Raw genomic sequence first — 19,717 nt, 5'->3', positions numbered from 1 at the left:
TTCCTGTGCCCCAGCGTCCTCTGTTCCCTTCCCCTGTCCTGCTGCAGTTCCCATCCCCCCACCCCCCGGGAGAAAACCCAAACTGAATGCCCAGGGGGCTGTGGATGGGGTTCAAACGCCTGTGGTTCAGACACAGGACACCACCTCCCTGTTTTCCAGTGCTGATTTGTTCCTGCTGGGCTGGGCACCCGTCCCTCCTGCCCTGTTTTGAACATTTCCTGACCCCCTTGGACACCTTTTATTTTGGGAGCTCTGTTTCCAAGTCTCTGATTCCTCCAACTGAAAGACCCAGCATGGGTCTGAGCAGGGTTCTGGGGCCATGAGCAGCTGCAGCAATGAATGGCTGTGCCCAGCAGCCCGTGGCATCACTGCCAGCCCACAGGCAGGGTAGATTGTTGGGGTCTCTCCCTCCAGAGACTCATCAGCACTGAACAAACAGCTCCAAAGATGCTGCATGGCCTGACCTGGAGCATCTCCACCTGCCTCCCGTCCCTCAGGGTCTCTGTGGTGGAGCTGGGGTGGATCCCACTCCTCCCTCTCGTGGCACTGGGACTGGCTGATGTAATTTTTGCCATTACAGGTAAAGCTGCTGTGCCTCGGGTGGTGAACTCCTGGGAGACAGGCAGGGGGGGTTGTTGTGTTCCTGTTGATTTGCAGCATCCCCCTGGGGAGCCCTGCTGCTCCCCAGGCCTCCCCTGCCTCCTGCCTGGGCTGCCCCCACCTGCTGTTTCACTTCCAGAGCTGTGCTGGGGGGACAGAGACCACCCCATGGATGCATTTCCAGTGCTGTGCTGGGGGGGACAGAGGCCACCCCATGGATGCATTTCCAGTCCTGTGCTGGGGGGGACAGAGGCCACCCCATAGATGCATTTCCAGTCCTGTGCTGGGGGGACAGAGGCCACCCCATGGATGCATTTCCAGTCCTGTGCTGGGGGGGACAGAGACCACCCCATGGATGCATTTCCAGTCCTGTGCTGTGCTGGGGGGACAGAGGCCACCCCATGGATGTATTTCCAGAGCTGTGCTGTGCTGGGGGGGGGCAGAGACCACCCCATGGATGCATTTCCAGAGCTGTGCTGGGGGGCAGAGGCCACCCCATGGATGCTTTCTCCCTCCCTCAGCAGCCCCTCTTGTGGCTCCTCTGACTGGCTGCCTCTGGTGCTGCTGGGTTCATGCCCACTCTGGCAGCATCCCTGCAGCATTGCCAGTGCATGTCAGGCCACCATGGTGGGCTGCAGCTTTCCTGCCCACCCCGTGTGCTCAAAGAGGGCTCAGGGAGGAGGGAACACCCTGCTGGGGGAACTGCTGCATCCCTGGTGGGGGCAGCCAGCTGAGCTGGGAAATCTCAGGGCACCAGGGGAAATCTGGGGGCGTCTGCGGTGCTTGTGAGCCTGAGGAGGCTGTGATGGATCCCCAGGCACCCTGGGAGTGCTGGTGGGGAGCAGAGCCCCCCCCTGCCCGGGCTGGGAGTGCTGCCAGCCCCGTGGGGAGCACTGGCAGATGAGCTGGTGCTGGGGAGCTGTGGGCAGGGTTACACATCCCTGGGCACCACCGCCGGGGGTGGTGGTGGGGATTCAGGCAGCAGATTGTTGGATGGGGCCCGGGCTCAGCCACTCCTCTGTGCCTGCTGCCACCAGCACAGCAGAGCAGCCCCTGGCAGCTGGCAGCGTTTCCAAGGGGAAAGCCCCAACCGGTGCCCCGCCGGGGGTGGCAGGGTGGGGCTCCCAGCAGGGCTGTGCCCAGCCGGCTCAGGGCAGGGACCCCCCGCGGGGGGAGAAGGCAGACGGAGCCGGGGTGCGCTGAAGCTGGGGGGCACGGCTGGGGGCCCCCCCCCCGCTTCTCCACCCCCGGTACCTGCGGGATGTCACCAGCTGTTTCCCTGGCAACGGCGATGGCATCCCGAGCACCTCGGGCAGAGTTCCCCTGCCTCCTGCACGGCAGCGCCGTTTCCCGGGAAACCCGGCAGCCGGCTCCGGCTGGCAGGTAGGGGAGGACCTCAGCACACCCACCGCCTCCTGCCGGGCCCCACCGCCTCCTGCCGGGCCCCACCGGCAGAGAGCAGAGCGCTGCCGGGAGCTCTGTGCCGGGCCGGTGGCCCCGGGCGGCCGTGGCCGAGCGCCGGGGACGGGCTGGCAGAGCCTGCGGCTGCCCTTTGCAGAGCCAGGGCTGGGCGGCTGGGGGAAGCGGCACAGGGAGCAGCCCTCTCGGTGCTCTGCTGCCCAGAGGTGCAGTCTGGGGCTGCCTGGGGGTTGGGCAGCCCAGTGAATGGGCAGCTTGGGGGGCGGGAGGAGAGGCATGGCCTGATGCCCACCCAGCATCCCACCCCATCCGTGCACACGGGGCTTGTGAGGAGCTGGTGTTCCCAAGGGAGGAGCAGCCAAGGGAGCTGGGAGAGTGTCCAGGCCAGCTGCTGATTGCCTTTCCTGGTCACCTTCGAGCAGCAGGTCTTGGCAGGAGGCACTGACCTCCAGGAGGGTGCTGGTGAGACATGCTGGGATCCCACTCTGTGCTGCTCCTGGGGCCACGGTGCTCCAAGTGATGCCCTTCATGCCCTGAGCCCATCCTGGGCTGAAGCTGCTGAGCAGGATGTGTCCTGGCACCTGGCATCATCCCCTCATGCTCAAACTCCTTTGCTGCTCATCTCCAACAGCTTTGCTCCATCCCAAGCCCAAATCCTCTGCTCCCAGTGCTGGGACAGGGACAATCAACCAGGCTGGAAAAGACCTCAGAGTCCAACATAATCCCTTCACCTCCTGACAGCTAAACCAAGGCTCCAAGCGCCACATCCAAGCCTTTTTTGATCACCTCCAGGGACAGGGACTCCACCACCTGGGTGGTGGACATCTGGGACATCTGGGTGCTGGGACAAGGACATCTAGGTGCTGGGACATCAGGCACATCTGGGTGCTGGGACAGGGACACCTGGGTGCTGGGACATCAGGCACATCTGGGTGCTGGGACAGGGACACCTGGGTGCTGGGACATCAGGCACATCTGGGTGTTGGGACAGGGACATCTCCAGAAGCTTTCCTCTGCAGGAGCCTGGAAAGCCTCTTGCTGCTGGGGGGTTGTGTTTGGATGGCATCAGAGCCTGTGGCACAGTGACTGCAGGGTGCCCCCCCCTGGATCCTGGCCTCTGCCCCATGCACTGGGGCTGGGGGGAGGCTGGGGGCAGCCACAGCCCTGCTGGCAGGCAGCCCCTCTCCTCTGCCAGCCCCTCTCCTGTGCCAGCCCCTCTGGGGGCATTGCCTCAGGCAGGGGCTGTGCTGCCTGCACAGAGGGCACCCAGCAGCCTTGTCCTGCTGAGCCCCCAGGGCAAGGGGGGGACCTCAGGCTGTCCCAGGGCAGGTTTAGATTGGACATGAGAAGAAACTTCTTGACTGCAAGGGTTCTCAGAGCCTGGCAGAGGCTGCCCAGGGAGGTGGTTGGATCCCCATGCCTGGGGGTGTTTCAGGGAGGCAGAGCTGTGGTGCTGAGGGCCCTGGCTGAGCTCCAGCCTTGGCAGAGCTGCAGAGTGGTTGGGCTGGAGGAGCTGGAAGGGCTTTTGCAGCCCAAATGATTCTGTGGCTTGGGGAGGGGCTGCCCCCTTGCCAAACCCACCCATGGGGCTGTGAGCACAGCCCCAGCCCTGCAGAGGGCACAGCTCAATGTGTGCCAGGGAGTGTGGCACTGTGGGGCGGCACCAGCAGTGTGTGGGGTGCCAGCAGAAGTGTGTGGGGTGGCACCAGCAGTCTGTGGGCTGCCCTGGGCCCTGCTGGGCCATGGTGGTCAGAGTCATGGACAGGGCTGTGCCCTGAGCTCAGGCACCCACAAAGGCTCATCAGGTGCCAGGGAGCTGCCTGGGGCAGCAGTGGGGTGTGAAGCCTCCTGCCCTGGTGGGTTTTACCCTGCCCTGTAGTGAGTGGCACAAGTGCATGGGGCATGGGGGGGAGCTTATGAGCCCATCTGGCTGCTGTGTGTGGGGGAGGCCTCCCCTCCTCCTGGCTCCCTGTGCTCTGAGTCACTGCAGGCTGGTGAGACCCTGGCAGGAGCTGCTGTGAGGGTGGCACTGGGGGAGCCATAATTGGCAGGTGCAAGTGGCTGCCATTGGGCCAGGTCAGCTGAGTCACAGTGCAGGCAGCAGGGCTGAGTGCCAGGGTGGGTGCCAGGGTGTGCACTCATGCCACAGGCATTGGCCATGTGGGGCACAGGGATGGGTGGTGGGGATGTGGGCACAGGGGTGGGTGCTGGCACAGGGATGGGTGCTGGGGATGTGGGCACAGGAGCTCTGTGTCCAGTTCTGGAGCCTCTGTGCCAGGAAGGATCTGGAGGTGCTGGAAGGTGTCCAGAGAAGGGCCATGAGGATGAGCAGAGGGCTGGAGCTGCTCTGCTGTGAGCACAGACTGAGGGAGTTGGGGTTGTGCAGTCTGGAGAGGAGAAGGCTCCCAGGAGACCTTCCTGTGGCCTTCCAGTATCTGAAAGGGGCTCCAAGAAAGCTGGGGAGGGACTTTTGAGGGTGTCAGGGAGTGATAGGGCTGGGGGGGATGGAGCAAAACTAGAGATGGGTAGATTCAGATTGGATGTTAGGAAGAAGTTGTTCCCCATGAGGGTGGTGAGAGCCTGGCACAGGCTGCCCAGGGAGGTGGTGGAAGCCTCCTGCCTGGAGGTGTTTGCAGCCAGGCTGGATGTGGCTGTGAACAGCCTGCTGTGGTGTGAGGTGTCCCTGGCCATGGCAGGGGGGTTGGGACTGGCTGAGCCTTGAGGTCCCTTCCAGCCCTGACAGTGCTATGAGTCCATGTTTCCTCCTGGCACCTAAGGCATTGATTGCATCACTGAGCCCTGCCCTGTGCCACCTTTGGGGCCTGCAGCTGCCAGCTGGTGCCAGCAGTGCCTTCCTTGCCCAACTGGGCTGTTTTACCTGAATAGAAGTGTCCCATGGGATGTCCTCCAGCCCAGAGCCTTCGCTGCAGGGATGCCCCCACTGTCCTGACCACCTCTCTGGTCCTCATCCACCTCAGGACTAAGTGCCTCAGTGCTGCCAAGCCTGTGCCACCCGTGCTTGCTGGAAGCAGGAGGAAGACTCTTGCAGGTGTCTGAGAAGCCAAAGGCACCTTCCCAAGCATGGCCACCCCAGCCCCACATCTCCAAGGGTGCCCTCAGATGTCTCCATGCCTCTGCCCAGGGTTTTCTGCCTTTGCAGAGCATGAGGAGCTTGTCGCTGCTCTTCCTGCCAGCACAAACCTGCTGGGCTCCTGGATGGGACACAAAAGGGTTTGGCTTTGCTCCAGGGGCCCCTTGAAAGACCTTTGGGACTCACTGCTCCTCTGAACATCCCCACAGGGGTGGTCCCCAGGGACGTGGTGAGGCCAGGGGGCAGGCAGGGAAGCCCCGGAGCAGAGGGAGTCCTCGGGGGATGCGTGTGTGCCCCAGCACGTGGCTCTGTGCCCAGCTCTCTGTGCTCTGTTGGGTACCAGCCAGCTCTGCTGTGCTGCCAGCCTGAGGAGCAGGCCAGCCCTGACCCAGCAGGCACGGGGCAGGGCTGGGGCTGGCTCCAGGATGCTCCAGGGGCTGGGGTCTCAGCCTGGTGCTGCTCGTGGTGGGTGTGCTGGGCAGGACAGGGCCGGGCCGGGGCAGGGGGCAGCACGGCTGGGACCTGTGTGTCTCTCGGGTGGCCAGGTGACCCAGAGGTGGCATGTGGGGACAGTCACCCCCCATGGGTGTCTGAGCATTGCTGTGTGAGGCAGAGTGGTGCAGGCTGAGCTCTGCTGCTCCCTCCTCTGCTGCAGGCGATGAAGAGGAGGCGGTGGTGGCTTCTCTCCCGGGAACAGCCAACTCCTGTGCCATGGGGGGGTTTGGAGCCCTGATGGGGGGCTTGGCCTCCTGCCTTCTGCACCCCACGTGGCTTCTGGGTCTCTCCAGGGCCTCTCAGTGGGGTTTGATCTGCCCTACCTTCAGCTGCTCTCTGCCCTGGGTGTGCTCAGCGTGGGTACAGGTCGTGGGTGCCAGGGCACCTGCTGTCCCCACCCAGCCACAGCCCTGGTAGCAGGCAGCGAGGTGGCAGCCAGCAGGGAGTTAAAACGGTACCTGAGGAGAAGGGAGTGCAGCTGCTTTAATTATTTGGCTGCAGTGAGAACTTGGTGTGGAGGAAATTGAACCCAGGGGAGAAAATCCTCTAATTTCATGCAAAAATGCCATGGCAGCTCGCAGTGATTTACTGCAGCTCTCCTGGTGCCCAGCCCTGGGCTGCAGTGAGAGCATTACTGGGGAACTGGCTGCTGGTGCAGAGGCCCCTTCCCCTTCCCCTTCCCCTTCCCCTTCCCCTTCCCCTTCCCCTTCCCCTTCCCCTTCCCCTTCCCCTTCCCCTTCCCCTTCCCCTTCCCCTTCCCCTTCCCCTTCCCCTTCCCCTTCCCCTTCCCCTTCCCCTCCCCCTCCCCCTCCCCTCTGCTGGGAAGGGACCCCCAAGTGCAGCAGGGGTTGATGTCTCAGCAGGATGCAGGGATCCTGGGCTGGGCTGAGCTGGCACCCTGGGGCTTGCCAGCGCCCTTGGGACCCTTGAGGGGGGCTGCAGGTGGCTTGCTGTGGGGGGCTGGCACGGCCATGCTGTTGGGGTCTCTGGGGGGAGGGCTGTGGGGGCTCAGCCTTGCCCAGGAGCTGTGCTGGGGGCATTTCTCAGCATGTGCCTTGGTGCCATGGGGACAGGATGTGGCTTCCAGCTGTGCCAGGGTGTGAGCACTGGGGAGCTGGGGCTGGCTGGGTGCCATGCTGGGCCAGGAGAGTGCTGCCAAAGGGGCAGGATCCGACCCCATGCTCACCCTGTGTGCAGCTGTCCCCTGGCACCTCCAGCCCCCAGTCCATCCTCAGCATCACCACAGGGCTGGGCATCAGCAGGGCGAGCAGCAGGGGCTGGCACAGGTCCCCCAGGCAGCATTGTGCCTGGCAGCACCACAGGTCCCTTTGCCATCTGGCCAGGGCAGGTGGCCCAGCAGCCTCTGGCTCTGCCACAGCCTGAAGGTGAGGGGGTGACAGTGCCAGCTGGCTCAGGGTGTAGGACATGGCCACAGCTCATCTGCTGCGTGACCTCCCTGCCCTCTGGCACCGCAGGGATGAGGGTGCAGGACAGGGGCTGGGGGCAGGCAGGTGGGCAGAGGCTCCTGCCCTGGCACCAGTGTGCAGCCTGCAGGCAGAGACCCCATTGGGCAGGGAGTGTGTGGAGCCAGCCACCACCATGGCACTGGCACATGCTGCAGCACCAGCCCAGCTCTGCCCATGCCTCTTGGTGGCACCTGGTGCTGGGGTGAGCCTCTGCCCACTCTCTACCCACTCTGCCCACACTCTGTTGGCTCTCTGCCCTCTCTTTGCCCTCTCTCTGCCTGCTCTTGCTCACCTTTTGCCAGCTTTCTGCCCACTCTCTGCCAGCTCTCTGCCTGCATTCTGCCAGCTCTTCCTGCTCTCTGCCCTCTCTCTGCCTGCTCTCTGCCTGCTCTCTGCCCTCTCTCTGCCAGCTCTGCCTGCTCTCTGCCTGCTCTCTGCCCTCTCTCTGCCTGCTCTGTGCCTGTTTCCCTGGCAGTGAGCTCTGTGCTCGTTATCTGCAGTGCCCTGGTGTCATCTAATGAGCCCTTTGGGGAGCTCGTAGGGCAGGATGGTTGCTCCTGGAGGGGTTCACAGGGATGGCTCTGCTGGGGGCACCGAGGGATTACCAAGGAGTTACCAAGGGGTTGCCTCCTTACACATCACCCCTGGGTCCCTGCTCTGCCCCTGTGGCCCTGCTGGTGCCCCCAGCAGAGCCTGGTAGCCTTGAGGATGAGCCCAGCAGCGTGGCCCCCTTGGGACAGGGCCTGGGACAGGTGCTGCAGGGTGAATCGTGGAACAGTTTGGGTTGGAGGGGACCTTTAAAGGTCATCTGCTCCAGCCCCCTGCAAGGAACAGGGAGGGACAGCTGCAACAGGCTGCTCGCAGCCCTGTGCAAGCTAACTGTGAGCATCTCCAGGGGTGGGACACAGAAGGCTAGACTTGTTTGGCTTGGAAAAGCCTTCCAAGATCATCCAGTCCAACATCAACCCAGCACCACCATGGCCACCAAAGCCTGGCCCCAAGTGCCATGGCCACAGGGTTCTGGAACACCTCCAGGGATGGGGACTCCACCACCTCCCTGGGCAGCCTGTGCCAGCCCCTGACCACTCTTGCAGCACAGGAATTCTTCCTAATATCCAGAAGCACCTCTCTGAAGGGACCTCTTCCCCTCCAGCCACTGTGGAGATTTGCCCTTCTGGCCCCTCCAGCCCCGAAGCAGCTTGGGCAGGGGGGAGGCTGGAGGAGCTGGCACAGAGCCCCAGGCAAGGCACAAAGGGTCTGGGGCACCGCTGGCCCCGTGGGGAGGAGCTCCAGGCGTCGGCCAAGGGAGGAGCAAACCGATGTGAGCCCCACGGGTGGGAAGCGGGGAAGCTGCTGCCGTGCCTGGCCCCCGGGGGCACCGCCCGGGGCTGGGGGGAAGGCAGGAGCCGAGGGATGCTCCTGGCTCCGGAGGGGCCGGGGAGCGCCGGCGGCTGGCGAACGTAACCCTGCTGCCATGGCAACGCTCCCGGCGCCGGGCGGCGAACAGCCCGCGGCTGGCAGCAGCCCCAGCCGGGAGAGGGCTGCTCGGCTCCTGCCACCCCTGCCGCCGTGCCACCCCTGCCGGCGTGCCACCCCTGCCGCCGTGCCACCCCTGCCGGCGTGCCACCCCTGCCGGCGTGCCACCCCTGCCGCCGTGCCACCCCTGCCGGCGTGCCACCCCTGCCGGCGTGCCACCCCTGCCACCGTGCCACCCCTGCCGGCGTGCCACCTCTGCCGCCGTGCCACCCCTGCCGGCGTGCCACCCCTGCCGCCGTGCCACCCCTGCCGGCGTGCCACCCCTGCCGCCGTGCCACCCCTGCCGGCGTGCCACCCCTGCCGCCGTGGGCACGGCCCCAGCCCGGGCACAAGGAGCCCCCCGAGGTGGCCGATCTGCCCTCCACCGCCTCCCTGCTGCTCGGGGGCTGTGCAGGGCGGGTCTCATCCTGCTCTGCAGCCCCGATGTGCAGAGAGGGCAGAGCCCAGCACCCACCCACGGCTGGGCACAGGGCGGGTCTCATCCTGCTCTGCAGCCCCGATGTGCAGAGAGGGCAGAGCCCAGCACCCACCCACGGCTGGGCACAGGGTGGGTCTCATCCTGCTCTGCAGCCCCGATGTGCAGAGAGGGCAGAGCCCAGCACCCACCCACGGCTGGGCACCCACCCACCTGGGGCTGTCTGTGCTGAGCCAGGCTGGGTGGAGGCTGCAGAGTGAGGTTGCCCCAGTGGGCATCCCTGGCACGGGGAGCAGTGTGTGGTTTGAGTTGTGCCACTCCTCTGGGGGGTCTGGGCATCACTTGCAGAGCTGGTGGTGAGGAGGGGGAGGGGAGCCCCCAGCCAACTGCAGAACACAAACTCAGTGCCAAGTCCACAGGGGTGCTGAGGGGCTGCTGGTGGGGCACTGTGCCTGTGGGTGTGCAGCCTGGGCTGCTCCGCGGGAGGCTGTGCCAGGGGTGAATGGCAAAGGTGGCCCAAGCCCATCAAGGGGCCAAGCAGGGGATGGGCTTTGCCCTGGGGACCCATCCAGCTGCCACAGCACCTGCGTTGGTGCCCAAAGCCTGGGCAGCCTCAACCAGGCTCCTGGCTTTGGGGGCTTGGGATGGGACTGGTGAGTCCTGGCAGTGGGGTGGGCTCCCGGTGGTGGTTTCCACCTGGACATTGGTCAGGAGAGGTTGGTCTTGGGCACCATCACCCAGCCCCAGGGGACAGCAGAGGCACATGGGCAGGAGACCAGGCAAAGCTCTGCCTCGGGCTGGCACAACCTGGCCCCACAACAGGGATTCCCAGCTCCATGCCCACAGCCCAGAGCATGGCACTCCCCTGGAACCATCCTTTGCCCTGGGGTGCTATGGGGCAGAGGAGATGCCACACATATGGCAGCTGCTCAGAGCCCTGGCATGGCATGGGACAGGGACAGGGGCAGGGACAGCTCAGCTCCTTCACTCTCCCCAGCTCTGGCCAGGAGCAGGGCTTGTGCGATCCTGCAATTCCCTGCTGGAATTGCATTCATTTCCCCTACCTCAGGAGGCTGTCCAGCCCCACTGTGCAGCCCCAGACCCTTGGGCACCCCAAAGCTGGAGGAGCAAGCCCCCCCGGCCATGCCGCTGCAGCGCTGGTGGTGCTGGGGGTCCCGCAAAGGGCAGCTCCATGCCCATCTCGGGGCGGGGGCAGCAGCGCCTCACCGCCGTGCCGGGCACGGTGTGGCCAGACTGTGTCCCTCTGGTCAAAAGGACACTGCGGGAGGGGAAACGCTCCCAGTGCCGCATCATGGTCATCATCACCATCATCATCATCATCACCAGCGCTTCCAGATGCAAATTGGCAGTCGAGTCGCTGCTGCTAACAATGGGTCCGGCTAATCCCTTTACAAAGACACTAATTGCTAATCAGGGCCATTTCACACTGCCTGGCCCCTAACAATGAGGCTCCCTGCAGAAGGGCTCCTGGAGGGGATGAGGAGGCTCCGTGGTTGCCCACAGCTCCCCCAGGCCCCCTACTCCCACCTCCCCAGCCCCCACACCCCGCCAGGTCCTGCAGCACTGCCAGCTCTCGGCAGATGGGTAACAGGATGGCACGGGCGGCTTCCAGGCTGGCAAAGCCTCCAGGGGCTGGGGGCTGGCACAGGCTCCAGCCTCATCCCCTCATGGTGTCACCCAAGCAGGGCTTGGGTCTGCCTGCCACTCCCGGCAGCCCTGGTGCCACCTCCAGCCCTCAGGTCTGCTACTCTCTGCTGAAATCATGCCAGAGAAGGGTTAGGTTGGTGATGAGGAAAGATTTCTTTGCTGCAAGAGTGGTCAGGGATTGGCACAGGCTGCCCAGGGAGGTGGTGGAGTCCCCATCCCTGGAGGTGTTCCTGGAACCTGTGGCCATGGCACTTGGGGCCAGGCTTTGGTGGCCATGGTGGGGTTGGGTTGGTGGTGATGATCTGAGGTCTCTTCCAGCCCAAACAATTCCATGGGTCTGTACCCACAGCATCCCCTGCACTGCTGCAGAGGTGAGGGCTGGTGCTTGGCTGCCATCCCCTGGCATGGGCTGGATGTGGGCTGGGCACCATGCTCCTCCTCCTGTGGCTTTTGGGGCTGCGTGGGGCCCGGATGCCAGGAGGGTCTCTCTGCTTTGAGCCATTGGGATGGGCAGGGAGAGGATGCCATGGAGCCCCTAAAGGGATGAGGAGGGGGCAGGGCATGGCCAGGCCTGGCAAGGTGCAGGCTGCTGCGAGAAGTCCTGCAGGACTTTGGGCAGAGTGGAGCAGGATGGGGACCCTGAGACTGCTACCTGCCCCCTCTGCACCCTGCCAAAACCAGACTCTGGCTCACAGCCCTGCTGAGGCAGCTGCTGTCAGGGAGGTTTGGCCAGCACATGTCCCCTGATGTCCCCAGCACATCACCACCCTGCCTGGGGCTGGCCAGGAGCTGAGCCCCGCGTTTCCCACAGTGCCATCCTGTCCTGCTCCCTCCCCACCAGCCCAGGGCTGGCTGCTGTGGATGCTCTGGGGGCTGCTGGAGGGCTGCTTGGGTGGAGGCTGGTGAAGCAGGTCCCTGCCTCATGCTGTTAATAAGCTCCTGGCCCGCCCCAGTACAGCCCCCAGCCCTGCACCCTGCTCCCCAGCCACTGCCAGCCCAGCGCCTCGGGGTGCTAATGAGGAGCCTTGCACTTAATTGCCGCTGTCTTTTGGCTCTTAATGAAGCTTGGCTGTAGAAGAGGCAGCAGCATCCCCTCCCCTCCTCACCCTCGGGCAAGCTTGACCCTACCAGCCTCCCCCCACCCCCCTGCCAGCCCTGTCCCCTGCCTCACACCAGCCTGGACCGTGGGTGGTGCTGGGTGCCCTGTGCTGGAGCTGAGGAGAAGGAGGTCAGCTCCATGCTGAATGTCACCTTGTCCAGCCATGGTGCTCCAAACAGTGCAGCTCTGTCCCAGCCATGGAGTGCTGCAGCATCTCCTGCACCCCATGATGAGCAGACCCAGGACTGCTGGTGGGGTCCCCAGTCCTGCCAGGGGATTAGCAGCAGCTGAGCATTGCCCCAACAAGCCCTACTTGAGTGTCCTCATCAATGGGTGAAGTGTTTGGGTGCAAAGCAGCACCATGGGTGAGGCACTGCTGAGGCCACAGCTCAAATCCTGGGGTCAGTTCTGGGCTCCTCACTCCAAGAAGGACATTGAGAGGCTAGAGCAGGTCCAGAGAAGGGCAACCAAGCTGGGGAAGGGTCTGGGAACAGGACTGGGGAGGAGCAGCTGAGGGAGCTGGGGGTGTTCAGCCTGCAGAAGAGGAGGCTGAGGCTCATTGCTCTCTACAGCTCCCTGAGAAGAGGCTGCAGTGAGCTGGGGGTTGGGCTCTGCTCCCTAGTCTCAGGTGATAGGAGAGGAAAAGGCCTGAAATTCTGCCAGGGGAGGGTTAGGTTGGAGAGGAGGAAAAATTCCTTTGCTGCAAGAGTGCTCAGGGGTTGGCACAGGCTGCCCAGGGGGGTGGTGGAGTCCCCATCCCTGGAGGTGTTCATGGAACCTGTGGTCATGGCACTTGGGACCAGGGTTTGGTGGCCATGGTGGTGATGGTTGCTGGTTGGATGCTGGTTGGACTGGATGATCTCAGAGGACTTTTCCAACCCAAACAATATTGATTCTGTGGGGCTGAGCTGGCTCTGGCTCTTCAAACGTGGTGACAGCCATGTGGTGCACTGGAATGGGCTGCCCAGGGAGGTTGTGGATGCCTCATCCCTGGAGGTGCTCCAGACCAGGCTGGATGAGGCCTGGAGGAACCTGTGCTGGTGTGAGGTGTCTCTGCCCATGGCAGGGACTTGGAACTAGATGATCTTTAAGGTCCCTTCCAACCCAACCCATTCTGTATTTCGATGCTCTGTCCCCAGCAGCTCAGGCATGTTGAGGGCTCAGCCTGTGGCTGGAGGGAGAGGTGTTGGGGGACCAGGGAGAGCTCTCCTTGCCAGGCAGGTCTGAAGGTGATGAACATCAGCATGGGCACCACCACTGCAGAGAGCAGCATGGAGCTCAGCCTGTTTCCTGATCCATGCCTGCTCCAACCTGTCCTGGAGACACCACCTGGAGCACTGTGTCCAGTTCTGGAGCCTCTGTGCCAGGAAGGATCTGGAGATGCTGAAAGGCGTCCAGAGAAGGGCCATGAGGATGAGCAGAGGGCTGGAGCTGCTCTGCTATGAGGACAGACTGAGAGAGTTAGGGCTGCTCAGGCTATAGAGGAGAAGGCTCCCAGGAGACCTTCTTGTGGCCTTCCAGTATCTGAAAGGGGCTCCAAGAAAGCTGGGGAGGGACTTCTGAGGGTGTCAGGGAGTGATAGGACTGGGGGGGATGGAGCAAAACTAGAAGTGGGTAGATTCAGATTGGATGTGAGGAAGAAGTTGTTCCCCATGAGGGTGGTGAGAGCGTGGCACAGGTTGCCCAGGGAGGTGGTCGAAGCCTCCTGCCTGGAGGTGTTTGCAGCCAGGCTGGAGGTGGCTGTGAGCAACCTGCTGTAGTGTGAGGTGTCCCTGCCCATGGCAGGGGGGTTGGAACCGGCTGAGCCTTGAGGTCCCTTCCAGCCCTGTGACAGTTCTGTGAGCCTGTCCCCTCGGTGGCCGTGCAGGGGGGTGGTGCAGGAAGGGGTTAAGGCCTAGCCCATACCTGCAGTTGCATTTTAAAGACGTGAAATTAAAGCCAGTAATTTATTCTCCCCACACACGGAGGAGCAATTAGTTCTAAACACGGCTTAATCAGTCAGCGCGAGATTGATTTCTGTAGACTTGGATTTGGTGGCTGCTGGCGAGGAGCCAGCCTGGGAGCAATCTCCAAATAAATGAAGTGCAGAGAAGTGAGCCATTACATAACGTGATGGATGAGCTGGGGCCAGCTCTGCTCTCCATTAGCATTCCGCTCAGCACCGCCACACGCAGCCCAACTTCAGCCCCGGCCCCTCCCCGCGGCCCCGGCCCCGGCCCCCAGCAGCCTCCTGCCCCCCTCCTGCAGCCTCCTGCCTCCTGCCCCTCCTGCAGCCTCCTGCCTCCTGCCCCTCCTGCAGCATCCTGTCTCCTGCCCCTCCTGCAGCATCCTGCCTCCTGCCCCTCCTGCAGCCTCCTGCCTCCTGCCCCCCTCCTGCAGCATCCTGCCTCCTGCCCCTCCTGCAGCCTCCTGCCTCCTGCCCCTCCTGCAGCATCCTGCCTCCTGCCCCTCCTGCAGCATCCTGCCTCCTGCCCCTCCTGCAGCATCCTGCCTCCTGCAGCCTCCTGCCTCCTGCTCCTCCTGCAGCATCCTGCCTCCTGCCCCTCCTGCAGCATCCTGCCTCCTGCTCCTCCTGCAGCATCCTGCCTCCTGCTCCTCCTGCAGCATCCTGCCTCCTGCCCCCCTCCTGCAGCCTCCTGCCTCCTGCAGCCTCCTGCCTCCTGCCCCCCTCCTGCCTCCTGCAGCATCCTGCCTCCTGCCCCTCCTGCAGCATCCTTCCTCCTGCCCCTCCTGCAGCATCCTGCCTCCTGCTCCTCCTGCAGCATCCTGCCTCCTGCCCCTCGTGCAGCATCCTGCCTCCTGCCCCTCCTGCAGCATCCTGCCTCCTGCCCCTCCTGCAGCATCCTGCCTCCTGCCCCTCCTGCAGCCTCCTGCCCCTCCTGCCTCTCCTGCCCCTCCTGCAGCATCCTGTCTCTTGCAGCATCCTGTCTCCTGCCCCTCCTGCAGCATCCTGCCTCATGCCCCTCCTGCAGCATCCTGCCTCCTGCCCCTCCTGCAGCATCCTGCCTCATGCCCCTCCTGCAGCATCCTGTCTCTTGCAGCATCCTGTCTCCTGCCCCTCCTGCAGCCTCCTGCCTCCTGCCCCTCCTGCAGCATCCTGCCTCCTGCCCCTCCTGCCTCTCCTGCCTCCTGTCCCTCCTGCAGCATCCTGTCTCCTGCAGCATCCTACCTCCTGCAGCCTCTTGCCCCTCCTGCAGCATCCTACCTCCTGCCCCTCCTGCAGCCTCCTGACCCTCCTGCTGCATCCTACCTCCTGCCCCTCCTGCATCCTGCCCCTCCTGCAGCCTCCTGACCCTCCTGCAGCATCCTACCTCCTGCCCCTCCTGCAGCATCCTGCAGCTTCCTGCCTCCTGTCCCTCCTGGAGCTGGGCAGGCTGCACCCCTGCAGGCTCCTGCAGCCCCTGCCCTGTGCCCATAGGCAGTGCTGGAGCAAGAGGCTCTACACTGTGGGCTGATGTGGTCTGGCAGGACTTGAAGGAGCTGCTGGAGTGGGTGCAGAGGAGGCCACGAAGATGATCAGTGGCTGAGAACCTCCCCCCTGGGGACAGGCTGGGAGAGTTGGGGCTGTTCAGCCTGGAGAAGGCTCCAGGAGGACCTCAGAGCAGCCTTCCAGTACCTGAAGGGGCTCCAGGAGAGCTGGGGAGGGACTTTGGACAAGGGTTGTGAGTGACAGGGTGAAGGCTCTGAGCTGGGAGAGGGGAGATTGAGAGTGGAGAGGAGGAAGAAATTGTTGAGAGTGAGGGTGGGAAGACACTGGCACAGGTTGCCCAGGGAGGCTGTGGATGTCCCCTCCCTGGAGGTGTTCAGGGCCAGGCTGGATGAGGCCTTGAGCAGCCTGGGCTGGTGGGAGGTGTCCCTGCCCATGGCAGGGGGTTGGAACTGGATGAGCTTTGAGGTCCCTTCCAAACCATTCTGTCATTTTTTATCCTCAGCTCCTCTCTTCCTCTGTCTGGAGCTTGGAAGGCATCTCCCCAGGGTACCCCAAGACTGTCATTCCAAGGGGCAATGGCACCTGGGGATGTTGCACAGAGCAGCTCTGTGAGGAGCAAAGGCTGAGAGCCCTGGGGCTGAGAGCCTGGAGAAGAGCAGCCCCAGAGGGGATCTGAGCAATGCTCAGCAAGAGCTAAAGGACCCCTGGGGGCAAGAGGCTGGGATTAGACTCTTGCTAGTGGTGCCCAGGGACAGGACAATGGGCAGAGGGCACAAACTAGAAGCCAGGAGGCTCCATCTGAGGAGAAGTGAAAAATTCTATTGTGTGAGGGTGCTGGGGGCCTGGAGCAGGCTGCCCAGAGAGGTTGTGGAGTCTCCTTCTCTGGAGAGCTTTCAACCCCCCACCAGCCATTGTGCTCCTGGCAAGCTGCTGTGGGTGCCCTGCTGGAGCAGGGGGCTTGGACTGGATGATCTCCAGAGCTCCCTTCCAGCCCTCACCATGCTGGGAGTCTGGGATTCTTTGTGCCCTTGTTCTGAGCTGTGTTAGTGCTGATGCATCCTGGCTGGGTTCTACCTTCCAGTGATGAAGGAGGAGGGAAGAACACTGCAATATGATGCCAGGCAGGGAAGGTGGTTTTGGAGCCAGCTCCAGAGGGTTGGTGCCCAGAGGTGTGTGGGCAAAGAGACTCCCTCTGCCTGTGGAGCTGGTGGTGTGCCTGGGAGGTCTGCAGGGATGCATGTGGGCAAGGGTGTGCTGGCAGCATCATGGTGGCACTTCTTGGGTGCCTGGGAGGGATGGAGAAGTCCTGGACTGTGCCACACTGTTCCTTCCTCACCTGGCCCCTCCCTAGGCTCCAGCCAGGGAATGAAGAGTCCCCTGAGATGTGGCCCTGCCTGCTGCAGGTCCCTGGGGCTCATGCTAAAGACCCCCCACCCCCATCCCTGCAATGGCAGTGATTGTGCTAATGATGGGAGCTGATGGATGCAGCCATGCCACCTGGGCTCCTCAGGCAGCCATGGTGTCCCAGGGGGTGGAATCCCTGTCCCTCATGATGCCACATGAACCAGCATCCCTCCCCTGCCTGGAGTGCTGGAGCTGCTGCTCACCATGTCCCCTGCCCTCCATGGTGCCCCAGGGAATAGAGCCCAGGTCCCTCATGATCCCCCACATACCCCCCAGATTCCCCCTGCTCCCTGGGGTGCGGGAGCTGCTGCTGATCATGTCCCCTGCCCCCCCGCGGTGCCCCAGGGGATAGAACCCAGGTCCCCCGTGATGCCCCCTGTACCCCCTCCCCCCCCAGCATCCCCCTGCTGCCTGGGGCGCTGGAGCCGCCGCTGACCGCCCCTCTGCCCTTGCTGTCCCCGCAGAACTCCATCCGGCACAACCTGTCGCTGCACACCCGCTTCATCCGGGTGCAGAACGAGGGCACGGGCAAGAGCTCCTGGTGGATGCTGAACCCCGAGGGCGGCAAGACCGGCAAGACGCCGCGGCGCCGGGCGGTCTCCATGGACAACAACAGCAAGTTCCTGCGCATCAAGGGCAAGGCCAGCAAGAAGAAGCAGCTGCAGGCGGCGCAGGAGCGGGGGGAGGACAGCCCCGCGCCCCAGCAGGCCAAGTGGTCCGGGAGCCCCGCGTCCCACGGCGGCGACGAGTACGACGCCTGGGCGGACTTCAGGACCAGGGCCACCTCCGCGGCCGGCGCCCTGGGCGGCCGCCTCTCGCCCATCATGGCCAACCACGAGCCCGACGAGCTGGAGGAGGACGACGGCACCCCCTCCTCCCCGCTGATGTACCCCAGCCCCTCCAGCACCATGTCCCCTTCCCTCAGCGCCCGCTGCTCCGTGGAGCTGCCCCGGCTGACCGACCTGACCGGCACCATCAGCCTGAACGAGAGCCTGGGCGAGAGCCTGCTGGAGGACCTGCAGGACGGCTACGCCATCAGCCCCTCGCAGCAGCTGCCGCCGGCCGCCCTGCGCCAGAGGAGCTCCAGCTTCAGCTTCAACGCCAAGTGCTCCAGCATGGGGCCCGCGGGCAGCACCTACTGCGGGACGATCTACAGCCAGCCGGCGCTCGGCCTGATGCGCCGCCTGCCCATGCAGACCATCCAGGAGAACAAGCAAGCCAGCTTCTCCCCGGCCGGCCCCTACCGGAACGCCTCCTCGCTGCAGGACCTGCTCTCCTCCATCTCCTACTCGCACAAGGAGAGCATGGTGCCGGGGGAGCTGCCCCTGCCGCCGGCCAGCCCCACGGTGCCGGCCCGCGGCCACAGACCCAGCCCGCTGCTGTGCGGGGGCGGGGAGCAGGCTGTGGCCCCCTACCCGTCCCACTCGGGCTCTCTGATGAAGGGCAGCGCTTTGTACCACCCGTCCCCGGCCGCCCACCACAACCACCACCACCCCCATCCCCACCACCCCCACCACCACCCCCCTGCGGTCCACACCAGTGCCTTAGCCAACGCTGTCAGCCTTATGAGCCTGCCCGGTGAGACGTGCAGCATGCCGGCCGCGCCGCACCACGGGCACCTGCCCTCCTACGCCGGTGCCCAGGGGGCACACATGAGCCTGCTGGAGTCGCTGCAGGGCCCCTACCCGGGGGCCGGCCACCCCCCCGCCTTGGGCCCGGACAGGTTCCCGGCAGACCTGGACCTGGACATGTTCAACGGGAGCCTGGAGTGCGACGTGGAGTCCATCATCCTGAACGACTTCATGGACAGCGACGAGATGGACTTCAACTTCGACTCGGCCCTGCCGCCGCAGAACGGGCTGGGCGTGCCCGCCCTGCCCGCCGCCCCCCAGCCCACGAACCAGAGCTGGGTGCCCGGCTGACGCCCGCCCCAGGGAGAGGGGGGGGTCTCGCCGCCGAGGAGCCACCGGGGGGAACATTGAGACTAACCGTTGTTTTTTTCTTTCCTTTCTCTTCTGCCTTTGTTTGTTACGCCGGGCGAGAGCCGCGGGGCTGAGCTTGAGGTCAAGCAGGGAACGCAAACCCTAGGGTCAAACCTGGAGTCAGGGTCGGGACCCCCACCCCCAGCCCCCACCTGGGCCCCGTCTGCGGGCCCTCCTGCGAGCATCCTCCAGAGGACACAGGGCAGGCGGGCAGGAGAGGCGGGTCTGGGGGCAGCAGGAAGGGATGGACCTTTCCAGCCGGTCCCCGTGCCCCGCTGTGATGGTGCCAGTTTGGTCTGTCCTTTGGGCTGGGTGATGAGGTGGTGCTGGTTGGTGCTGTGGGAGCCCCCTGCGTGTGCACCCCTCTCTGAAAGGGGTTCCTCCCCCGAGCCAGCTTGGGAAATGAGTCCTCTGAGCAGAAGTGTCAGGAGAGGGGACCCTGCCCCAGGGCCGGGAGGGGCTTGCACCCCTAGATCCTGGTGGTGCTCTGAGCTCTGCCAAGCCCACGTGCCCAGGCCACCTCCACTGGGGGTCTCTTGCGTGGCTCCAGGCAGGTTTTCTTACCAGGCAGTGAGAAGGGTTGGTGCTGGAGGGAAGGGTGCCCTGGGGACTGCTGATGGGTGCTGGGGGTGCCACGGTCACACCTGCCTGTGGGCACACTGTGGCTCCCTGCCCGGAGCGGCTGTGGGCATGGGGTGGTCCTGCCGGGAGTGATGTGCTGCTGGCCTGGGTCCTCCCTGCTGGAGGCTCAGGGGGAGCTCACGGGGTGGGGGAGGGGGTTTTGTGCACTCTGCTGGCATTGAGTTTTTGCGTTGGAAGGAAGAGCTGAGCTCGAGGAGAGGAGGAGAGAGGCTGTGGGCAGTGCTGAGGGCTCACTGCCTATCCCCAGGATGCCAGGAGAGCTGGCCTGGAGAGCTGTCAGCAAGAGGAGTCAGCCCTGGTGCACTCACCTGCCACAGGCTGATGCTTTGTGGGGAAGGGGTCCGTGACTCACACACAACCTGCTAGGTGTGGGGAGCCCAGAGCAGCCCTATTGCTGTGCCAGGCCACTGCCACCCTGCACAGCTGGAGTGAGAGCTCCCTGCTGCTGGGTACCACAGGGGTTTTGGATG

At 64.2% G+C, this 19,717-nt stretch overlaps 1 protein-coding gene across 1 annotated transcript in view; it reads left to right on the top strand.

The window, feature by feature from the left end:
* FOXO6 (forkhead box O6) overlaps window positions 1-19,446 on the top strand; it is a 38,331-nt gene extending 18,885 nt beyond the window's left edge. The window contains exon 2 of the mRNA XM_009911502.2: window positions 17,088-19,446. Within this exon, the coding sequence (XP_009909804.2) occupies window positions 17,088-18,545 (1,458 nt within the window). The 3' untranslated portion in view covers window positions 18,546-19,446. The remainder of the gene's footprint in view (window positions 1-17,087) is intronic.
* Window positions 19,447-19,717: the final 271 nt, after the last annotated feature.

The sequence above is a fragment of the Dryobates pubescens genome, chromosome 20 (assembly GCF_014839835.1).
Source record: "Dryobates pubescens isolate bDryPub1 chromosome 20, bDryPub1.pri, whole genome shotgun sequence".
NCBI lineage: Eukaryota > Metazoa > Chordata > Aves > Piciformes > Picidae > Dryobates > Dryobates pubescens.
This window is presented reverse-complemented; position numbering and strand designations above follow the sequence as displayed.